Source organism: Myzus persicae, unplaced genomic scaffold, assembly GCF_001856785.1.
Source record: "Myzus persicae strain clone G006 unplaced genomic scaffold, MPER_G0061.0, whole genome shotgun sequence".
NCBI lineage: Eukaryota > Metazoa > Arthropoda > Insecta > Hemiptera > Aphididae > Myzus > Myzus persicae.
In genome coordinates, this window is record NW_019101569.1 from 198716 (window position 1) to 224340 (window position 25625).

Consider the following 25625-nt stretch of genomic DNA (forward strand, 5'->3'; position numbering starts at 1 on the left):
CTACTAACATAGAATATCAGTTAATTGAGCTTACTTGTGGTCCCAAACCCAAGCAAATGTTTATTGCAACTTCTTTGGAAATGTTTTGGGCACACTTATATCTTATGCAAAAGTATTGTAATTACACAAAACTAGCAACTAAAGCATAAATTATATAGGTATGTACAACAAATTGTATCGCATTTCAAATTGATCGCAATTATTGTTGTATATTTATGTACTGTATTTATTTAATAATATGTAAAAGTAGCAAAGTAAAATTAATAGGTAATTTATTTATATGTTCGTATTTTTTTCCCACTTCGCCTATAAGATTCAATTGGTAATAAGACTCACTTGTAGTGTTGGTTCCAATATGTGAGTGATATAAGCGGCGTTTACTGTACTTAAAAGATGCCGATCTAGGAGTCTTTTTTTTAGAAGACATTTTTTCAGAAAAAATACAATTATAATATTTTAGTACATATATGGATGATATAATAATCAATAGATTCTACAGAATATAGATTTGATAAGTAACAGTATTAACATTGTTATTTATATTTTAAATTAATGGGTTTTGAGGTGTATACACTATTTATTATACAAATCAATGCATAATACATAACATTATCAAAGGGATGGAAGCTCCTTAGCCCCCGCCCCTTTAGATCTGCGCTGAGTGGTATCAGTATTAACTGTTAAGTGTACCTACCTGTTTTCTAATAATTATAATTGTCTTTTAATAATAGCTCACTATAATATAAAGGTTCGAAAAGGGGGCCTAGGTACAATACTTTCAAACAATTTTAAAATTGTACATATTTTTAATAGTCTATAATTCTATATCTATAATGAATAAGTAGAAATTTAAAAAAACTTGAATTTGAGGCCATTTTATGAACAAAACTGCGTGATCTGATATAGAGAATTAAAACAATTATGTGTTAAACTTCAAACAGTTTAAACTTGAACAACACCTAGATCTTTAAACCAACACCTTCAGAATGGACAAAGATCAATTTGATAATAAAATATAAATAAAGTATTATTGTTATACATACTTTTAAAAATTCATTTTCCAAAAGGCAAAAACTATACAAACTTAAGAAAAAGTATACCTGCAGATATTAAGATCTACGTGTCTACATTATTTTCTAATAATATAATAATATAGGTATGACTGTAGATACTACATTATTACCATAGATAATAATTAATTAAATTATGCTTTTTATAAATAACCTCGAATAAAGTTTATTTATGATTAATATTAAGGTATAATAGGTATAGGAGGTATAGTGATAATATATATACACATAAACTGATTGGCATTATAACAAATTGATCGATTTTGCGAAGAATAAAAATTACCGATAGTTGGGTAACTCACAGCCGAAACCTACTGTTTAGTATATTATTAGTATTCAGCAGAGAGACTTGCCGAATTTTTAAAATTGTAATATTAATGTTACAATGTTAGGATTTTATTTTAACGAAAACCTATCCATGAACTTATCTATTTCGTTCACAGACGGTTGAATCATTTTTCAATATTATATTTGGAAATTGAACTAACAACAACAAACAACACTATTGTGTTAACAAACGATTTTCCATGCAATAATAGATGCAATGATGAATGATAACATTAATCATTAATGTATTTAATTCCATTATGATTTAAATGAAAACACTTCAGAAAGTCCTAATCAAAATCAAATCGAATGTCTTACCTAAGTCTAAGTGCACACATAATGATAGTGGTTGTTGTTTTAAAAATAGGAGGTTCTAGTTTCTACCACCTTCTTGAACAGGACCATCAAGGACCTACAAGAAGCGCTCTAGCCCACACGAAGAAGGCTGGTGTGCTTATACATTGTAGACAGACATGTATTGTCGCGGCTTCTTTAAAATACGCGGCCACCAGGACCAGATCCAATACGTCAAAATATAATGTAATATTATAATTATATTATAATTTATTATATAAATGTCGTTTATATTTAATATGCGCGTTGTCTATTATTTATTATAAAATAACAATTATATTTATTATAATAATGATAAATAATACTACTTGGTAGAACATATTCGAACACGAATAAAACTGCAATGCAAATATGCAATGACGTATACCCAATAATAATAACAATAATAATAATAATAATGAAAAAAAAATAATAACAATAGAATAATAATATATTATTATTATTTAGCGTGAGGCCCATGTTGCACAGACGAACGCCGAAACGCACCACATGTCCACATAAAACGGCGTGATGAAGTAGTACGGTTGCGGAGGGGGTAGCTGTTGTCTGGGACGCGCGCACACAGGCTCAATTCGTGAATATAATAAATAATAAATTGTCCTTGGTCCGGTCGGGCACCCGGTGGCGGCGTCGTCCATGACCGAGGTATAGAACTACAGAGTACATTATACGTCCGTGGATGCAACCCACCCGCCAACTTACTAGCCACTAGCCAGCTACTGTCCGAGGCGGGAAAATGGGCAAAATGGCGGGGCCTATAATAAAATAAAATAATAATATCATACAGAGCGATTCATCATTCACCAAAAATGTTCACCCCCATTTTTACTTTTAAAAAACAATTTATATGTATGCTTAAGACTTATGACATATATTTTCAAGTACTCAGATTTTTTTACATCAATTTAGGAGTATTCTGCGTGGCAATAATGTTTATTATTTTAGTGAGAATCACCATTTTTCTGTAAATTGTTAATCAAATGAATTTTTTGAAAATTTTGAAGTACCTACCTATATATCTTAGTCGAAACTTGAACAAGTTCACGCTATTGATTTGCCTAAATTAGTGAACTATAAGAATAATTGGTTCATGTTAATGGGTTTGAATGATTCCTTGGGATCTATAATGATTTGAACATTTTAGGAATTAATATTTTTCTAGCAGAATAATGTGTTACTTCAGATTTTCTAGATACAGTAATATATCTATTTTATATTTTTTTTAAACAATTTTTGAGGACTTTTATCCTCTGCAACTGGTGTACACACTAATAACTCAGAAACCGCTCGTTTGCAATTTTATTTAGAAGTATCAAAATTTTCAAAACAGTCATCTATGCACTGAACTCTCTATGTATAGAGTTCAGTACATCTACGTAAGACCTTTCGAGAAGATATACACTAATAAGGGGGGTTGGTTCTCATTTGAAAAGTAAATTTATATTTCCATCACAAGACACTCCTCCTCAAGCGGTGTGAAAAACCTAAGTCATCAAAAATATGGCACTTAATACTTAAAAATTCCACGATTCAGAATTTGAATAAATTCATTGTCATAGGAAAAACGGGGGTGAGCATGCTTGGCGAATCACCCTGTATACGTACACAAGTTAATACTTAATAGTGTAAACTCGAGAATAAACTCAAGTGGAGTACGGCTTAGAAAGACCGTTGACGTGCGCGCGCGGTCGCGCAGTGTCACCGCCGAGCGGTTTACCGTTTGCGCGTCGGCCGTGGCGACACTGCACCCCGCCGCCGACAACGACGGCGGCGGCGGCGGCGGGATAACTGCCATTCACAAACCGCCGCCTTGCGTACCTTATTGTGTATACGCTTTTCCCTGGTCCGTCTCAACTCTCAGGTCGTCCATTCCCCATCTCGTCGCCGGTTGTTTGTTTTGCTCCAAATAATTGTATTAATTTTTGTACGTCTTTGACGCACTGAAGCCGCCGCTGCTGCTGTCTCCAGGTACCGTATGGAATAACGATTATTAACAGTTCTTAATTAAATTAAATATTATGTTTTACGGGGGGTTTTTTTTTTGTTTACACCAAATTGCCGCGGCTCTGTTTTCTGTTTCCAGTTACTCTCTCGTCGATCCAATCTCGTGTTTTTCGTTGTGGTCTTTTTTTTACCCAATGATATGCCCAGGAAAATTATTTTAAACTGCGTAAATTCGTGCGTAGGTATTTCGCTGTTATTATTTTACGGCTGCCGCGGCAATAGACGTCACTCGAAGTGCGCGCCACCGCCGCCGGTAATTGCGCGCGCACTTTAATTTTACAATTATTAATTTGGACGGCGCCCGATGTGATACCGTTTTCGCGGTTTCCCTGTCGGCTGTCGCGCTGATAAATAGAAATAATACCGCCGATTCGGGCGGCGGCTGTTCTTATTTATCATTATTGTTATTATTATTCCTTGGCGTGTCGCAATTTTCCTTTGTTTCTCTACCCGCCGCATAGCTATCAAAATGGCCGTGCGTTCTTTTAACTTTACTCTCCTCCGTTATTTTTATTATTATTATTGTTTATGCCTCGATCGCAATTGGGAGGGGGGGGGGTTGTTCATTAATTGGATCTATCCTCGAACCTGTCCGCTTCATCTGTACGGCGAGCGTTCGTCGCGATCCAGTCGGGACAGCGGTGGCGGCACTTAAAATTTAACGGCCGCCGTCGCTGTCGAGCTACCAGATTTCTGGAGGGAACCCGCGCCCCGTAAACGTTTATTAGTACAATATGTCCGTGTGACTACGTGTGCGTATTGATTTTTTGGGGGCGGGATGTCGAAATTTATTTAAACTTACCTGCCTCGTCCGCCACATTAGGAGATGGCGAATTAGTTTTTTTCCCCCCTTGGAGATTTATTTTTGACGATGGGTCCGTTGCCGTTTCAGATTTTTTTTCTTTTACTTTCATCACCCATTTTTTTTTAGCTTATTTTGATTTTTTAAAATAACAATTATGTTTGTTTGTAGGCAACTATAGTTTGTATCGAGATCTAGTCTCGAAACGTCATAGTAATATTTATGAGTTTATAGTATATATCAGTTAACAATTAAATAAATATAAATATAATAATATGATTAACTGTGCACGTGTTGAGAGTACCTATAAAATGTAATTAATAAATAGGTAAACACCATATAATATTGTGGATTTTACGAGCTTAAAATAAACATGTCGAAAACAAAATATATACATTTCATCATTAGGAGGTACGTCTCATTCTAAAAATATTAATGCACTTCGGTTGTTTCTTTTATTTCATTAAATTGTTTACAACCTATACAGTAGGTTAGTATAATGCTAATTCGATAGTTTATGATTAGTGACATGAGATTATCAGTTATGGGCAAGCACTCAGCAGTGTCACCCGACCGTTTTCGCTTATAAAAAAAATATATTTTCAAGGGGGAAAAGACATTATTACCCCCCACCCCTCTGTAGTAAGCAGTGTGGATGAATGACCAAGTGTGCGATATAACGATTCTTACGTGTTTCACATATCCGTGGATGGTGGGGTGAGAAGAGAATCTCAAATGTGTGGAATCGAAAAAACCTTATGTGCTCCTCCCTCGCCGTTGATGTGGGGGTGAATGTATACGCCGAGTAAGGGTCGAAAAATTTCACAACGCGACCCTCTGCTGGCTCTATTCGTTGGTGTTTTCCTCTCTCGACGGCTTGTAAGTCGTAGTAGTTGTTTTTATTACGTTTGATATAAATTATTTTCCGATTCCATCCAATCACATTTTATTGAGTATCGATCGAGGCACAGGGAGATTCATCAGAATTAAATGTGTTGGAACACAAGTAATATAATAATGTAATATAGTAATGCAATAATTATATAATATTGTTATTTTAGATGAACCCTTCTTGTTGTGTTGTCCTATATTTGTATAATTCATTTTAACGAAACGTCGCGGTCGTCTTTTGATCGAACTTGGCGATATTTTACTTTGTTTCCGTTTCTGGGTTATCACTTACACGCAGCGTTCGTAGTCATTCGGTTCAATCGGTTTAATAAAAAAAAAATGTTAATAATGACAAAGTCTATTGATTTTTTAATTCGATGGAGCTTAATTGATCGACGCGACGCGTACGTACAGTATTGTATTCATCGATTTCTAGAAATTAGCATCGGGAAACAATTTTTTTGTTTTCTTAGATATTTGATTTATTTTTATTTTTCCGATAAATTAATGTAAAGTAATATATAATGGTACTGCGTTTTTAATAACCCGCTTAAAATTATTAGTTTAGTTTTATTGTGGTCATAAAACAATGTAGTCTGTAGATGTTTAGTCCACACGTACCTACATGTATGTATATTAAATTGGCGGCTTTATTGATTTATTCCTCGGCGTTCCTAGGCCTTTACCAACGGACAAGTACATAATATAAATAGTAATTAGTAGCTGCTCCCCGCTAGATGCAATGAACCCGGCAGGCTAACCTCGAGTCTTGACTATAGGTTTATGTCGTTACTCGTTTATAATGGTAGGTGGGTGATCTGATGGTGTCAAGGACTTCGCTCCGAAAAATCGGGTATTGTATAAACTACACAGCTTAAAGATTTATACAACTCCCATCTGTTTTTTTTTTTTGTTAATAATGTTATAACAATTTATTGTTGGAGATCGAATAAATCCCAATTCATTTTTTTTAATACACTTTTTTAGTAATTTACTTTGCCTATCTACCTTTTTATATTTATGATTTATTTAATATAAACGTAAAATTTGAAATAAAATAAGAAAAAAAAGTATTTACTTATACACATTGCCTACCTTAAAGATTAAGCATGAGCATTTTTAAGTTTTAGTATTTTGCTTGCTAGATTTACATAAAATGAATACATAGTAAAGAACCAATGTAGCTACTCACTAACATAGAAACTAATCGTACCTTTAAGTTTGATAACTGTTCAGTTCACTATATTATAGAGTAAAATTCAAAATTAGTTCTGCTGAACACAATTTACCATGTTTGTAACTCTTATAACATAATATGGGTTTATCATCCTAATTTATATCAATCTTGTAAGCTCTACTCAATTTCAATTTTGATAGTCTATTAAATATTATCTCTGTTGACAACTTTTACAATAACAGATACCTAATTTTAATTTGTTTTCTTAAACTGCTCTTTCCTCCTATTTATTATTCAATGATGTGTTAATTATATTTTTTTCAGAATATTGACTACATTTCCTGTATTCAAAAAATAAGCATTATGTCTGACGATGGAGTTGTTGCAGAGAAGAGGAATCGTGGAAGAGCTCCAAAGCTGAATGACGTATGTTCTGTTAAGACTTATATAATCTGTACTTGTATTAGACAATCATTAACTAAATATATTGTAAATTTGTAGGTAAACGACAAAGACTCCAAAGAAACTAAAAAACGCGGCAGACCAGCAAGCAAAGTACCAGCTAAAGCTGATAAGAAAATTGAAAAAGAAGGCGAAAATGGTGAGCCAGCTGCCAAAAGAGGTCGCGGAAGGCCAAAGAAAGGTCAAACGAAGGCTAAAGTAAGTTATAAACAAATTTTATAATATGTGCTAATCATTTAAATATTTAATAATACATTTATTAATATTACAGGCTCCATCATCGGGAAGAGGCCGAGGCAGACCACCATCAAAAAAGGTAGAGAAGGAGGAATCTGCAGAAGATAATGACGAAGAAGAAGAAGAAGAAGTAGAGGATGAAGATTAAATTCAAATTAATTGTATCTCATACCATATACTTCGCCACTAATTTTACATTTATTTATTAAGGATCAAGAATAATTTTAATTTTTAATTTATTGATTTCGGAACAATTTATATAGGCTTAGAATAGGTTTATAATTATTTTGTTCTATTTCGTAATGTGAAAAGAATTGACAATTTATAAATATTGTTTTTCAAAATGAAAAATTTTAAGAAAAAGAAATTGTAAAGCATTTATATTATGTCAACCGTACAATTGTTAATCCAATTTTTCATTTGTCATGTATATGATTTATTTTATTTTAATATTATGTATAAATAGTAGCCTACCCTACAATTATTGAATGTAATTTCGATTACTTTTTATACATATATTTATTTATTTTTTTTTTATCATTTTCCAATTGTCTAATCTCTGCCATTATATTTATACTATAAAAACAAACAAACAGTCTTAATATTTTTTGGTGCATACATTCGGAGTTACTCTTTCGTTACATTAACCAACAGACTTATGTATTACAGAAACACATATTTTTAAAAAAAATCTTTCATGTCTAATAGATTAACTGTATTGATTTGTACTTATTTACTTGCATATAAATTTGAAAATGACTACTGTACCTGAAAATATTGTGCAAATAATAAAATAATTTCAGAATTATAATTGATTCAACTAATGAAAATTTCTGTGAATTTTAGTTATAATAAACAAAAAATGACATTTTGTTAAAATAAAAAGTTCATTGTACTTTCTCTTAAGTATACTGTATATTTACCTAATAATTATGTCTGTTCAGAATCAAGCTTACTAACTACATGATTAGGGTGAATTTAGTATTATTCATTAGAATATTAATTATTTTTGGGATGATTTTTATGTTATAACATGACTTAACAGTAATGATATACGCTTAAATTAAAGCTTAGAGTATTCAAAACTGAATTGTTTAACAGAAGCTCATAGAAACATAAAATACAATAGTTTAAGAAATACATAATGTAAAAAAATAGGGATGTAGTTACATAATATTAGAACTATTAAACATAAATGTATTGAAAACCATTCACAGGCTACCTTAAAATGTATAAGTCATTGTGGATGTTTAGTGTATCATATAAAATATTCAAAGATTCAATTATTCGGTAAAGGCTAAAAAGGCCATCCTGTCATTCACTTTTCTTCCATACATAATAATTTGAAAAACCATTTGCTGTAGCCAGTTGGAGGGAGCAAGATCTGATATGACAAAAAAAAGTTTTCAAATTAATTTGTCAAAACTATTACTTTGGTGGTCTTAATTAAATATCTTTTAAAAAAACATATAAAACCTTGCAATTTTGGTATTAATTTGGTGCTCATAACTCATAGATTCAACTCATTATTATTAAATTATTTCCATTTCTTAGGCTTAGGTAGCTTAATATTTATGATGGATATTTTACTTTTAGATTCTGAAACAATTGATTTTCAACGATGAGTTCTTATGTTTATTTTATGTGTTTCTATAGACATTTTTTGTTGTTGAAAAAATCGATTCGATAATTAAATTTGAGGGTATCTGGTTAATGTTTGCAAATTGGTTAAGTGGTAAACGCTTTGATTTAGGTTGTAGGTACATCAAGTGACTATACTCAAGACACTAAGACAGTAACTGTAATGGTGTAATGGAAGTGCTAAATTTGAATTCAATAATCATTGAGGTATACGAAAAACGATTTTGAGCGAAGACTGTCAGCAATTCAGCATATAATATTACTGAGTAAACTCCTAAACTGTATGTTATTGTGATAGAAGAAATTTATTTTACTATTAGCCATTAGTACATACTACAGTAGGTATTTAATTTTTGCAGAAAAAACGTCATTGTCAAACTTAAGACGCTCATAGATAAAACAATAAAATTATTGTGGATTAGTGGATTTACGCTCAACTTTTTTTTTAATTTCCACTCACAACAACTTACGACTTTACGAGGAATGTTGTATTATGTTTTAAAGTTATTGACCGAGCCAAAAAATGTGTGTTGACAATAATTAAAAATAAACTGATACAACTTGACTCCTAAAAAAGATGAAAAGAAGTGGTGGCGTGGTGCATAGAAATTGCAAATATGAATATTCAGTGAGAATACAGAGTTATAAAAGAACATAAAATTGATTTTTTCAAAAACTGGTTTTGCGTAAGATTCTGAGTTTTTGCTGACACTTTTTTAAACAATTGGAAGTTTTTTACTTTTGACCCTTCCCTCCAAAGTACCAAATAATTTTACTTTTCAACGGGAAAGATGCAGTTGAAGAAAATCAAAACATTTTTAGTGTCCCAAGAAGGTTCGTTTCGCTCAGAATTAAAATATAAAATGTTAAAAAAATGCCAACGGCACGTAGTGTTCCCAAGCGGTCACCCATCCAAGTACTAACTACGCCCGACGTTGCTTAACTTCAGTGATCGGACGAGAACTGGTGTATTCAACGTGGTATGGTCGTTGGCGAAAGACAGGTGGAAAATAATAATATTTAAATAGAAAAACAATAGAATGTTTTCATGTTTTCATGTGTAATTTTTAGTAAACTTGCAGTAATGGCCTAGAATTAAATACAAATTTGCAAAAAAAAATTTTCTATCAAAAATCGGTCAAATTCACTCATTAAAAGTTAGGTATAAACAATAGTTTTTCTCATAGAATGAAATATGAATATATGATTGACCCATGTTAATCCCCAAAAATTCCAAAATTGACAAATATTAGCCTGCGGGCCAGTGGCGTGCTCAGCTTTTTCGTATGGAGGGGGGAGGATGAACTAACTACCTACACACTACTATTTTTTTCTGAGTAAACCGAAACTATCGAAGAACTATAAATTACGCATAAAAAAAAGTTCATGGGGGGGATATGACACCCTCATCCCCCCCCCCGTGAGCACGCCCCTGCTGCGGGCGCAAATGCATTTGAAGAATTAAAAAAGTACATAGTTTTAACGGACTCCATGAGCACTTTATTTTTACTTTAGCCTTAGTAATATCAATTATGTTAAAATTAATGAAATAATCAACTTGACTAATACATATTTTCCAATAACATCATCTTTTCATGGATTCATGGACACTGAGGAATAACTGGTAATGAAAGAGTGGACATACTTGCCAAGGAAAAAGCCAATAACCCAAATCAACGAACCCTATGGAATATAAAATCTAACAAAGATAAAAAAGTGATCTACAACCAAATTAAAAATAAATGGCAAAACTAAATTAACCGAAATGAAAAGAACAACAGAAAAATGGAATAACCCAATGTGGCAATGTCTCTCAAAAGAAGAGACAAAGTTGCTTTAAATCGCCTCAGAATAGGTCATACACATCACACACATGGCCAAATGGAAAAAAGTCGCCAAAAACATGTCTCACATGCGGATATTCAACTTCGATCAAACGTAGCATCGCCGAATGTAGAAACACGAAAGAGGTCCAACAAAAACACAATATATCTGAACACCATCACGAAGCACTGTGCTCCGACGAAGAATACATCAAAAATATAATTTTATTTATGAAAGACTTTAAATTTTACAATTTAATTTAAATTATTTTCGACCATATTATGTAAAACAAGCCAATGGTCACATTGTCGAGGCTTTTTCTTTAATATTAAAAAAAAACATTTAAGACTGCAGTTTACAATCTCTAAATGCCTAAACCAAAAATGCTATTCAAATTAATTAGTTTACTTAACAATGATTATTTAGAAGACACTAGCTAGTAGGTGGTTATCAAAGTTCAAAAAAACGTTAGCAAAAAAATCAACTAGAATTAAATTTAAAAAATAAAAATGGGAAGGGGTGCATGGACGCGCACAGGCAAATGCATTTTAAGAATAAAAAAATTTTTCTTTTAAGTGCATAGGGAACAAATACAGATTTACAAACTGTAAAGACTGCAGTTTACAATCTAGATTTTCTTAAGCCCGTAACATTCTTTACAATAATTAGGTTATACTTGATTGGTTAATTAGAGGTGCCCTATCCAAAGCTGGTCATTGCTTAAAAGAATGTTTAAAAAAAAATTAATTTGAGTAAAATTAAAGAAAAAAAAAAGCGGGTAAGTGAATGTCGCTCTGCTGTACAGTAGGTTACAAGTGGGTCACTGTATAATGGATGGAATTAAATTTGAATTCAATGATACAATATCATTGTATAAGAAACAACGATTCTGAGTGGAGACGGTATGTCAGTCTTGGTTTAAGACATATTAATACCAATATATCTGAGTCAAAATTCGAATTTTAAATGCTTATAAAAAAAAATTGTGCTTATGTATTTTAAATATTTTACAATTGCTATTATAAAAATATATCAGGAGCCTTATTGTATTAAATTTTCAAGCTTTTTCGCCCAACAAATAAAATTTTATTGGTATTTATAGAAAAAAAAACTAAGAAAATTGACAATTGACAATGTCCGTAAACATTTCAAAAAGAGTCAAATTATTTTCAAAATTATATCGTGTTTAGAAAATGCTAATATCAACATTCAGTGAAATTTTCAAGTATCTACGGCCATTTGTTTTAGAGTTACACCAAAAACCAAAATCGATTTTATTAAAAATTCCCGTTTTTCACGTCGCTTTTGAAAACTACTGGGAAATTTTTACTTTTGACCCCCCCAAAGTACCATTCACTTTCCAATCAGAAAAGTTGCTGTTGAAGAAAATCGAAGCAGTTTTACTGTCCTAAAAGGTGATGACAGAACACAAAAAAAAAAATAAAAAAAAATACACATCATTGTAAAATCAATACATTCATCGTTCCACCCAGAATCTAAAATTGGGGTCCCCACCTCACGTGGGCGCTTACAATCATTCATGTTTTAAAAATAAAAATAAAACATTTAATGGGCTACAACCACAGAATAGATTAAATTAATCTATTCTGTGCTACAACTATATAGAGACTGCAATCTACAATCTTTAGATACATTAACCTGAAAATCTAGTAGTTATTTGATTAACAAATGATTAATCAAATATCTTATTGATGTAAAAAAATGAATCATAATTATATTAATGAAAAAAGTAAAAATCAGAGTTCTATCAACTTAGCTTCACTATAATAAAATAATGTATAAAATTAAACTTATTATTTATGCAAAAAATTTAATTGAGAGAGGTCCACGGGCTCTTTTACGTGGGAGCTTTTTTGACGGAAACAATATAATGTGTACTCTTTATACCTTCCGAAAGTAATATTTCTTCACTAGTCACGACGAGTTATTTATTTACTAGAACTCAGCTCATTTTTATTTTATAAATTGTTTATACTATTAGGTATTGATCAGTAGGTCCAAGGTATGTGTTTATTTTATTTCAATAATTTATAAATAATAATATACCAATCAATAAGATATTTATTTTTGAAATATTGTGTTTTGGAAAATTAATAATCATTACAATAAATTAAAGTTAGATATGTAATGTACCTACATAATATATGTAAAAAACAAATAGATATAATAATTTTTTGTTGATTTGAATCATTTTAAAATGTTTTCAGTTAATATTTATCCTAATTTTATTTTTAACTCAGTTAAGTTAAAAATTATATGGGAACTTACAATTACCTTTTTTTTTATATACCTAAATACAAAAATTGAAAGAGGACGTGGTTGACCGCAAGCAAAACGCACTTCAGATTCTGAAGTTCAGAGAACAAAAATTTTTTTTAAAAAAACAATGTAGGAAAAACTTTGTTACTGATGCAGTCTAGGTAGGTACAACCACAGAACAACCTCCAGATTCTTAAACTAAAAACAATTTTCAAAATAGTTACTAATTAGGTTATTAACTAATGGTTGAACAATTATCGCTGAAAAAAACATGATTAAAGATTAAAACTAGTATCTTGAACACTAAAATTAAATTAATCAAAAAAAAAAAAAAATTTGAACTGGAGCACGGTACCCGCAAGCAAATGCATTTTAAGAATCAAAAAAAAAATATACATATGGAAATGGAACACACTCTATAGACTGCAGTTTACAATCTTCAAATACTTAAACTGAAAATGCTATATTAAATTATATAAAAAATGATTGTAAACGAAAAACGATACTGGGCGAAGAAGATCTGTCAGTCTATAATACTACTTAGTAATTTAGAATATTTGATGATATTATTGTGATTGAAGTAATTTATTTTACCAGTAAGTTATTAGTACTACGTAGTAGATTAAATTCATTTTTGCCAAAAAAAGTACATTTGAAAAGTCATTGTGTGTTTAAAATATAATAATATAGGTTAATAACTTTAAAAGTTTCAAGTACCCACGAATAATATTTTTAATTTACAACAAATTGTTCATAAATTGTTATTCTTAGTTATTTAATATGTAACTCTTTTGGTATAACTATGATATAATGTAATGTAAATATATGATACAACAATAAAATATGTATAACACTACATTAATAACAGTGTCCTATAACTTCTAACGTTGGTTTTTAAAAAATTTACCAGTTATAAATTAAAATTGTGTCTTATGAGTAATCAGTTATAACGGGTGTATCTAAATTAAGCCGTAATTCATATCTATTTCAAGTACTTACCAATAGGTTATAAATTATAATTATAAAATTGTCCTACGATCGGGGACCGGAAAAAGGAAGACAATTATTTGTAACTCGTATTTTATGAATTTTGCTCTCAGAAATAAAATATTTAAATAAGTGTCTACTACACGTGTTGGGTAGCATTTTTTTCGTGATATTAAATATTTATTCAAAGTATTAAAAGTAAACTTAACCCCGAAAAAAATATGAAAACAAACTTAATTACATTAAACATCGACGCTTTTGGGCTTCGGCGGAATCCCCGATATTGTGGGTCACTGTGGAATATATCAGATACCTACAGCTGAATTTAAGTCTGAAAATATTCTGATTTATTATGAAGAAAAAACCGTACGGATCGCAGTATGTTTCTTGTTCATGTCTGCTTTGCTAACTGAAATTTTAGAATCTTTAATCCATATTGTTTTTGTAACTACATTGACAATCGCGGCGGATTGTATTATATATTTATGTTTCGTCAATATGATAAAACCTAAGTTTGGTTTTATCTACCAAAGATACATAAAATAATACAAATTCTTATATCAAAGAGGTCCGTGTTAATATATTAAGTAGGCACCTATTGTTTTAATTATTTAATTTGATTATTGATTAAGATGGCATTTAAATATTAGAAACACAAGCATATTTTTTAATGAGTTATTAAATGATTAATAAAATATAAGGTGACATATTATCTCCACTCAGAATCGTTTTTTTTCTATCTACAATGATTTAAAAGCTGAATTAATTTAAATCTGTTAAAGTGATTGAGCGATTTATTCAATAACGAGGTAAAGTCCACACCTATGTACTACACTGCTGAGCTACTTCCACGATTTACCAAATTGTACCTTGTAGGTAGATACATATTAAGCTTGCATTACTCAATAAGTATTATGTATGCTTTATCACTCTTGTATCTTAGAGTATAGAGTTTGATGTTTTAGACTTTAGCACTTAAGGTCATGATTTATATTGTTCATCACTCTATTATAAAGTAATTATTACAGTGTTACACAATTGCTTACTAAAATATTGACATTGATTTGTTCTTTTTTACTTACTGCATAGTGCATACTATTATACCAAAATATCCCCAACTTTTTTTTAGAAAAAGTTAGCCACATAAGACAATGCCCTGTGCATTATTTTATTGTTATTGTAGGTGAGTAATAATAATACCTATAGCTGAGGTAAAATATGATCAGCGTCATTGAACATAATCATGTATATCAAGCTCTGAGAAGCACCAATTGAAACAAATACAAACTTAAATATAAATTAAAGTAAACAGGCATAAGCAAATAACGGTGAATTTTAATCAACACAATACATATTTTTATAAAAACATTTAGCAGATTCAACTCCCTACAATAAGTGACTAATAAACTAATTCAGTCTGTTTTATATTTATTTAACTAACAACAATTTTTAATCAGACATGAATTGATGTTATGGAATTATTGTAACTTAGACTTATAATGTTAAGAGTATACATTTAAATTTCATAAAAAAAAAATCAATCTTGCAGTTATTGTTTGTTAAACTCATTAACAAACACGGTTGACAACATTTAGGACATGGTAAAAATTATTGGTACAAGACGTGTATTTTTTATCTGCAGTTAAATATTCAGGTCAATTATAGCTATGTAAAGACTGACCACAATTTCATTCAAATTAACAATGCATGTACACAATAAGTAGGCATAACACTTAAATATTATCAAAACTATAATATGCTAATGAAAAATAAAAATAAACAGTGAGAGCACGATGAGCAGGTGCTACCAAAAGCTATAAAATGATAAATATTCTTAAATATATAAATATATTGAGCATCAAGCTTGTGGTTGGCGTGTGTATGTGTGTTAACTTATTATTTATATAATTTTATACAGTTAAGTAGATTTTAAAAAAATGCCAACAATAACAACAACAACAACATCAACAATACCACATTAAAAGTTACAAATTCTATAGACACAAATACTCTCTTACATCAGCATTGCCTGATCATAGTTTGAACAGACTATCCCAACCTTAATGGGATATGGTTGTAATTTTAGAGTGACACGGTGATTGTCATTAGATTTGAAAATAGGATTGTGAAGGATGGAAACGTGCAAAATTATACTTGTACCATGACCAGACAATGTACAACTTACAAATAACTAATATTAAAATTGTACGACACAAATGGTAGAAGCAAAAGATACATTTTCATCACAAGAATCATCCTTTTTTGCTTCTTATCTCTTTAGCCATGATGTTCAGTTCGACCGATCCATAGCTCTGAAAGTTATTACAATCAAAAAATTAATATACAATAAGAAATGGCTTAAATAATAATATTTTCACAATTAAGTAGAATCAAAGACGATACTGGATGCCAAAATAAACTCAATTCAAAACTACAAGCAAACAACTGTTTCACTGGATTACAATAAATTGCAAAATTTTAGCTACATCTAAATTATTATATAAAAGCTATTGTTAGATACATTTTAGATAAAATTATATGAATAATTCATCTTATTGTACACTGTTTATTTTAGACATAAAATATAAGGTAAAGTTAATTCTTATGGACCAAATATGAAAAAAATTTAATTAATATATTTCTTTAAAATTTATAGTTACCTATATAAATTATGAATGAATATAACAAACTGAAAATACATACAATTAAATTATATTAAAGCAAACAGTGTTTATTGTAATCAAATAGAAACATTTAAGAAATAACAAATACATAAAGACAAGTACATTGTAGCGAAATTGAACTATACTACTTACTATAGAGTTAGGCTATTACAGTGGTACTTCTAGAGAAGAAATAGAATAGGTATAGTTTACTATAATATTATCATCTAGATACTATAGGTGATTCTACTGAGAATAGATGACTAAAATGTGTATACATGAAATCAAAATCAATTATTTTGTTATTCGACACAGTACAATATCAAGCAATTGTTATTAATTTATTCTTTTGGAAAAAAGTTTAAAAAAACCTTTGAATCGGACTAAATCTCTCATGCCAGCTGTGGAAACTGCCCTCGTGTCTAAATGTTTGACCATGCTGCTAAAAGATATCCAATAAAGCATTATACACAACAGTAAAACAATTAAATGTTGAGAGAAAATGTATAAAATATTAGTAGGAAAGTAATGTATGTAGTAACTTGTAATCAAGAAACCTCTGAGCTCTGAATGACTTGTGTTCAATACAAAATGAATTCATTTACATTTACAGTTTACATAATATAGTAGTTTTGTTTTAAAACTGGAAGTGATTAAGTTCTAATATATTTCTGCTACATAATATAGATTATAGAAAATGTACATAATTCTAAACGCTACGGGTTATAATTAATAGTAAATTATCAGTATTGTTTGCATAAATGTAGCATTACTAATAATATACCAGCAACAGCTAATAAGGAGTAAATAATATTATATACATACAATCCTTAACACAGTAAAGAAGTATGTCATTCTGTATTTAAACGTTTATAAAATATTTGACATTAAATTCATACAGAACAAATAATCAGTAACAATTATTTTATATGACTATTAATAATTTATAAAACTTAAGGTTGTTCAAACATTTCAATCATATACAAGATCAGAAAACATAGTTGTTGCAGTTTATTTAATACTATTCATAAAAAAATACTTAAGTATATATTAATAATAATTTTTTAATGGAACGATACATTTAGGTTGTATTTAATTCTATTAAAAATTAAAAATATTAATATCCAAAATCACTTACACGAATGGTCTGAGTTCCACCTTCGTGTTGTAACAGATCTGAATCCCAGTCTTCCTCTTCGTTAGCATCAAACGAATAAAAAGGTATCAATGAATGCCGCAGCCTGTCGAGTCTTCTCTTTCTTCTAATTACAATTATTACCTAAAAACACCACAGTCATGTAATTGAAACAAATAGGCTAGGGGAAGAGAGTATTATTGTGCACTTACACCAACTAGCATCAAACAAGCAACAATAACAATGATCACAACAGTGAGTGGACTGAACTGGACAGGTGGATGTGGAACTGCCACAGACTTGACTGGCGCTAGTGCAGTGGAGGCGGTATCGTTGGTGAGATTAGTAACGGAAACGTTTATCATCATCTTCAGAAAAAACAGTAGTTCAAAATTATAACAATTTTACATAATACATAATACAAACATTACCGTAAATGGTTGAAGATGAGGGTGGTCTTTTACATTGGCAATCTGTGGGGTAAGACTTCATGCGATGGCATTTCACCACAGACACAGCTGGATGAATAGACCAAGACGATGAATTTGATCTCCTCAGATTCGTCTGCACATCAAATAATTGAACAAAACCAGACGTTAACTCCGGGACGTCAACACCATCGTCATCGTGCCGAATAGCGAACAGAGAACAGTGTTTGTTAAAGACAACTAACTATTGTAGTTATATGGCGAGCATAAATGCATACTAACAAACAATAACACACCCACGCGCAAGCGCACGGGTAACTAAGTCGTAATAAATCAGAATTAGATCAAAATCATATAGTTTTAACGATTATAAATGTATTATTCTAACGCGGAGATAAATTTCAGTCCAAAATCCGTGCGACCGTGCAGCCGCAGTTGGTGATAATAATTAATAACAGACAACGGTAAAATAATATTTTTTGACAAGCGAATTCCCTTATCACGCTCAACGACTCGCTAGTCGCTATCAGCTCGAACTCTTCGAACCGCGGTTTGGTAGATATAACTATAATCGTGGCTTCGGAAATTCGAAAGTTCGACCAGCATTCAGTGATTACGACTTTGGTGTAAGTCACTTTTCTATGCTCTTGTGAACCTATTGAACACTGAACAGTGAAGACTAGAATATTTTATTTCTATATTCTTGTCTTCATGGTGAACCTCTAGCCTGGCCTTGGCAGTCTGGCCGATCTCATAATTTCAAACAATAAAACGCGGTTATTGAAAAAAAAAAAATTAAATAATAATTAATATTTTTGCTTTAGGATTAATCTGCATACATATATGTATATAAATATCTATCTATATATAGGTATATCTATATATATCTACATATATATATATGTGTATTTAAATTATTGTAAATACAGACTACAGTTATATATAGTTTCAACTTCCAATTGCACAATATTTGTATTATAGGTAATCACAGATATAAATATCTACATAATATACGTACTTAAATAGATCATGGATGGAATATAATCATAGGCATTGGATAATAGACACATCCACTGCAGTGGTGAATGGTGATCAAGAGCGCCGAAGAAAGTGCTTTGGAGCTATAGCACCATCAACAGTCAACCTCCTTAAACCGTAATCCTTAATTTTTTTCGGTAAGAAAATATATTATTTAGGTACCTACTATTATTTACTACTCATTTTTGTGTTTAATAAAAGTGTAGAATAATAAAAATCGTAGCACTGTACACCCCATAGACCTTTTAAGACCTCTTAATAGGTCTATGGTACACCCCGTATAAAATTCTCCTAGGTCCGCCGCTGGACATGCTCATAAATACATTATTATTATAATATTATTGCTATATTGCATTTAATTTACACGTAGGAAAATAGTTTAGTTTATTACCTACTATATATCAGTTTATAATGTTCCAAGAGGTCAGTGGCGTAGCCAGGATTTTTTTTCGGGGGGGGGGCTGATCAATTTTGTACACAGCGGTGGTTTAGTTTTTGATCGAATACCATAGACCATTAAAATAATTTTTAAATTTTATTAACATTTCAGGGGGACTGCAGCCTCCTCGGCCTCCCTCTGGCTACACCACTGCAAAAGGTGATGACAGGGATAAAAAAATATATCAATTGGAAAATGAATCCCATCATTCAATATTCTAAGTATTCATTAAAAATAAAGCAAAAAATGCCAACGGCACGTAGTGTTCCCAAGCGGTCACCCATCCAAGTACTAACTACGCCCGACGTTGCTTAACTTCAGTGATCGGACGAGAACTGGTGTATTCAACGTGGTGTGGTCGTTGGCGAAAGATAGGTGGAAAATAATATTAAAATATTTTATTAACAAGAGAATGTTATTCATGTTTCCATGTGTATAATTTTTAGTAAACTTACTACAGTAATGCTGTAGACCCATAGAAGTGTAGTGAATAATGAAATATCTAATGTCTACGAGTATATGCAATATGAATGTACCTATTAAGTATTAATAATTTATTTTTTACAACATTTGTATATTTTATTTAATCAACAACAACAACAACAACAATAATAAAATTACAATTTTCGATATGATACAATTTGTGTTGATACCTAATCTCTATAAGCGATGCTTGTGGTGAGATTAGGGAGTCTATAATTAATTAATAATTTTTCTTATTTCTATTTTACATTAATATCTATTTCTATGAAATAATATATTTTTAACACACATTTGTGCATTTATGCGTTTATACACTTATTAATTATATTAATTATAATTATAATTCAGCCTCGTCGTGAATTTGCATGTATAGTTTATTTATTTTATATTTAAATAGATTATTATTATTAATAGTCTTAATATTATTCGGTAACCTATTAAATAATTCAATTCCTCTATTTATGTAAAAAATTTTCATTAAAGTAGTATTACATTTAAGTAATTTGAGATTATTATTACATTCATATCTTGTATTATATACATTAAATATTTCATAGTCTTTTTTACTTGCATGTATTTTTATTGTTGATAATTTATTATATAATTTATTTATAGGTAATATTTTAAGTTTTTTAAATAAGGTTTCCGTATTATCAGTATCTAAATAATAATTTCTCATAATTATTCTAACTAAAATTCTATGTGTTATCATTAGTGGTTCTAATGCGTTTTTATAAGCTGAGCCCCATATTGTTATACCATATGTTATTATAGATTGTGCTAGTGCAAAATATATCATTCTTAGATTATTTATATCTAGAATATTTCTAAGCTCTTTAAAAATGTAGAAACATTTTCTTAATCGTATTATTATCATGTTTATATGTTTAGTCCATTTTATATGTTCATCAAAAATTACACCTAAATACTTCGCATCCGATGCTCTACTAATGTCAATACAATTTGAAAGGCATATTGCTTTATGCTTTTCTTTACAATTAGACTTGTGTAATTTTATTGATATGTGTTCCGGTTTATTAGTTTTAGATATACAGAAAGGAATAAAAACAGATTTACTTTTATTTAACATTAAACTATTATTAGCTAACCATTTATTTACAATTGACAGACCTATATTAGCTTTTGTTTCTACCTCATTCCAGTTATCACCTTCAAAAAACAATACCGTATCGTCTGCAAATGCAGATATACTACCATTTATATTTAATAGTAGTAGATCATTTATATATATTGAAAACAAAATAGGTCCTAGTACTGTCCCTTGAGGTATTCCATATTTAAGTCTACATGAATCACTTTCAAATCCATTAATTTTAACTGCCTGCAACCGGTTAGAGAGATATGATTTGAACCAACGCCAAAATGTATTATATCCTATTATTGATTTTAATTTATGCAATAGTAGTTCATGAGATATAGAATCGAAGGCTTTAGTAATATCTAAAAATATACCCAAACATCTCCTACCAGCATCTAAAGATTTATATATTAAATTAGAGAGATAAGTTATTGCTTCTTGACAACCTATATTTTCTTTGAAACCGAATTGTTTATTACTTAAGGCATTTTTGTTAATAATGAATCTATTTAATTGAATTTTAGCACACTTTTCGATTACCTTTGCTATTGCTGATATTAAGGAGATAGGCCGATAATTAGTTAATTCACATGTATCTCCTGATTTGTATAATGGAGTTATTATTGCTTTCTTGTATATTTTTGGAAATTCACCACTAGAGAAACTTAAATTAATTAAATAGGTTATTGGTTTTATTATATAGTTTGCTATTTTTATTAATAAGTTTGAAGATATATCATCAAAACCAGGTGAAGCACCTTGCCTTAAAGTTTTAATAATATTTATAATTTCTTCTTCACTGAAATATTTATAGTCTATTTTGCCATTATCTATATTATCATTGTTATCAATACATTGACTAATTAAGTTCGTTTTAACTGTCATTCCATTATCATAATTAATTTGTTTTGCTATATTTTCTCCTACAGTTATAAAATGATTATTGAATATATTTACACATTTGTTTATATCAGTATTAATATTTATTAATTCATTATTATAAGTAATTTGTGTAATATTTGTTTTATTTTTGATATCTCTATTTATTACTTCTCCAATTATATTCCATACTTTTTTAATATTATTAGAATTATTTTTTATTTTATTTCTATAGTATACGTTTTTTACGTACCTGATTAATGAACATAGTTTATTTTTATATTTTTTATAATAGTTTAAAAAATGAAAATCATTCGATCGTTTAAAAGTCATTTTTCCTAATTTATCCCTCACTCTTATTGAAGCAATTAGTCCCGATGTTATCCATGGTTTGATTTTTCGTTTATTTGAAGGAATAATACATTCTTTATGTTTTTTGGCTTTATTTATATGGTTATTTAATATTTTATGAAATTTATCAGCACAATTATTGATATTCGTTTCGTTGATAATAGGTTCCCAACTTTCTGAATCTAATAAAGAACAAAAGAATTTAATATTTAAATATGATTTAATATTGGATTTGTTGCCATCCTTCCTTACTTCATTTTTTTCTATTAACAAAGTACTATAATGATCTGTTATTAGTGATTTTAATAAAATAGGATTAATACTATCAATATATTTAGTTCTAATAAAAATATGGTCAATAGTTGAGCTGGTATTATTACAAACTCTAGTATAATCATTTATACAACTATAAAATCCCAATTTCGCCATCAAGTTTAAGTAATCTAATTTTAATTCATCTTTACTATCATCTGCTATATTAATATTGATATCTCCTATTATTATTATTTTATTATTTGTAATATTGTTAATCAATTCAATTAATTTAGTTTCAAAGTTTGTATAATTATTATTATGTCCTCTATATAAAGCAATTATTTCACGACGAGTCCCATTACAACAAATACTTAAATTTAAACAATTACAATTATCTATAATTATTTCATTAACTTTTTCTATCATATGACAATCTTTGACGTATAATACAATACCGCTGTTTTGATTAAAATTATTATTTTTTGTTACATAAGTATGAAATCCTTCAATATTTATATTAGAAGCACAATTGTTAAGCCAACATTCAGTTAATACAATACAATCAATAAATTGGATAATATTATTTAACATAATTGATAATTGAGAAAAATTTGCTAATTGATCTTATATTCAAGTGAAAAATAGTAAAGGTTATGATTATGAAATATACATTATGAAATATGTTACCTGTTATATTTATAAGTTATTGATTATAATTAGAGCTAAGATTTTGGTGATTTTTAAATTTTTTTCTCTAAGTGTTATACAATTCTAACCAAAAACTTAATTCGTTTCGTTATATAACAATTTAAAATATGTAATTTTTATTTTGCATTTTTTTGCATTTTTTGTGTTAAAGCATTTTATTGAATTTTTAAGGTTATTTTTACGTAATCTTACAAATATTACGTTCATTTTGTGTATTGAAACTAATTTTTGTTCATTTTAAGCTTTTTAATATGTGCTGTAAAGGTAATCCCAATTAATACCTAAAGGCAATTACCTACTCCAGTCAATTGACATTGAAAAAGTATATAATTAATTGTCGATTTATCCGATAAGATTAAATATCAAATGAACCCATAACTATTTAGGACATTTAGGTATACAAGCTTTAGTTGTAAATTCGACACGTACCTATGTAGTTCTACCGATCTTAACTGTACAAAATGCCAAAAATGAAGTCAACAGTAGGATGCTGTTTACGTAGTTTTGTGAGCGAGTTTGGTGCCGATATTTTTTCTACGGACGGTATGGTGCTTTGTTGTAAAGTTTGTAATGTTGCAGTTGCCTCTGAAAAGAAATTTACAATTCAACAACACATCAGTCGAGATAAGCATGCTCGTGGAATTCAACAAACCCGAACCCGTAATCACGCGATTGGGAACCTGGTTAAATGCTGTAAATTACATTTACAATTGTGAGAATTTTTCTTATGTAAAAAAAGTTTTGCTTGAAACAAATCATGATGATTCGACTATTATAAAAGAAGCAAAAGAACTTATGTCTAAATCAAGTTTAGAGGCTAATCTAATTTATATAAAATCTAATTTTGATTTCATTCCTTCAGTAGTAAAAAATCTGGAGGCATCTGGAATCTTATTATCAGAATCTATTAATAAAATAAAACAAATTGAGACTATATTGTCGCTTGCGCCTAATGTAATCGGAGAAACAATATCAAACAAACTGAAAAAGTTTTAAAAAATATATCTGCTGTTCTGGACAGTGGACGGTGAAAATACAAGTAGAGATGGTATTTCGGAAGACCTAACTTTAAATGATATGGTTCATTTCAAATATGCCCCTGTTCCTTCTGTGGACGTTGAACGAAGTTTTTCTTCATATAAAACATTTTATCGTCTCAGCTTCCTGTTTGAAGATCTTAAGAATCATCTAATTGTGCATTTGTCCAATGCAATAATATGTGTACAGGTGAAAATAAAATATGATATATTTTTCATTAAATTATTTTAATTTATGTTTTTATTGAGTTTTTAGAATAATTATATCAGGAAGCGGCTACATTCATAAGTCTATTATGTTCATAATTAATAATTAATAATAATATTTATTTTTAAAATAAATATTTTTTGCTCATCTAAGTACATTTTTTGGCCATTTTTTAAGTTAATTTTTAGAGTTTTTAAGTAATTTTTGAATTTTTTTTAGTGCATGTTTGTGTATTTTTTAGGTCATTAAAATCCTAGGTCTAGTAATTACCTATGTATGTATGTTATGTATAAATGCAATGTATTTGATGTAATTAGATAATTAGAATAATAATAATCAGTTACTACTTATCTACTATTTAAATGGAAATTCTTTTTGAACTAAACTTCACAAACAATATAAGAGTGTAATATAAGTATAATAAATTATAATAATAAGTAATAAACTTTAACCATTTGAGACTCAATAGTAGATGAGCTTCTTGAAATACTCTAGCCTCTATTAAATAAACATAAATAATGTACAGTTACCTACACTATTAGTTAATACTTATTACTTAGAAAGACTCAGAAGTAGCACTAAAAAGTTACTGTCAGGGCTGTAATATTACAGTCAGAAATAACACTTCAAAATGATATAATTTTGAATGAAAATGAAATTTTAATTTTTAAGTGAATTATGAACATTTAAAAATATTAATATTTTACATACTCATAAATCACTTAAAAATTAAAATATCGTAAAAACCCGATCGAGAAAACACAGGTAATGTTCTTACCATCAAGTTTCATAATAGGTAGATTCATTCTATTTTTTTAAACTAACGAAGCTATAGGTGATCTGCTG

At 29.4% G+C, this 25625-nt stretch overlaps 2 protein-coding genes across 5 annotated transcripts; one reads left to right on the forward strand and one right to left on the reverse strand.

Annotated features, from left to right (window-relative positions):
- The first annotated feature begins 3545 nt into the window (after positions 1-3545).
- On the forward strand, positions 3546-8154 carry LOC111029658 (high mobility group protein I-like). 2 transcript variants are annotated; one of them, XM_022308767.1, is made up of 4 exons: positions 3546-3719; positions 6950-7051; positions 7127-7285; positions 7359-8154. In XM_022308767.1, the coding sequence occupies exons 2-4, from the start codon at positions 6989-6991 to the stop codon at positions 7470-7472; spliced, it is 336 nt and encodes a 111-aa protein (XP_022164459.1). In that variant the 5' UTR covers positions 3546-3719; positions 6950-6988; the 3' UTR covers positions 7473-8154. The 2 variants fall into 2 exon arrangements, with proteins under 2 accessions (XP_022164459.1, XP_022164460.1); XM_022308768.1 differs by lacking the exon at positions 3546-3719 and adding an exon at positions 5433-5563.
- Positions 8155-15371: 7217 nt separating this feature from the next.
- LOC111029652 (uncharacterized protein C3orf18-like) lies at positions 15372-18770 on the reverse strand. Of its 3 annotated transcripts, none has more exons than XM_022308753.1 (5): positions 18286-18770; positions 18067-18222; positions 17858-17998; positions 17091-17161; positions 15372-16368 (listed from the first exon to the last, which is right to left on the reverse strand). In XM_022308753.1, the coding sequence occupies exons 2-5, from the start codon at positions 18220-18222 to the stop codon at positions 16347-16349; spliced, it is 390 nt and encodes a 129-aa protein (XP_022164445.1). In that variant the 5' UTR covers positions 18286-18770; the 3' UTR covers positions 15372-16346. The 3 variants fall into 3 exon arrangements, with proteins under 3 accessions (XP_022164445.1, XP_022164446.1, XP_022164447.1); XM_022308754.1 differs by having other exon boundaries at positions 17091-17158; positions 18286-18767; XM_022308755.1 differs by lacking the exon at positions 17091-17161 and having other exon boundaries at positions 18286-18764.
- Positions 18771-25625: the final 6855 nt, after the last annotated feature.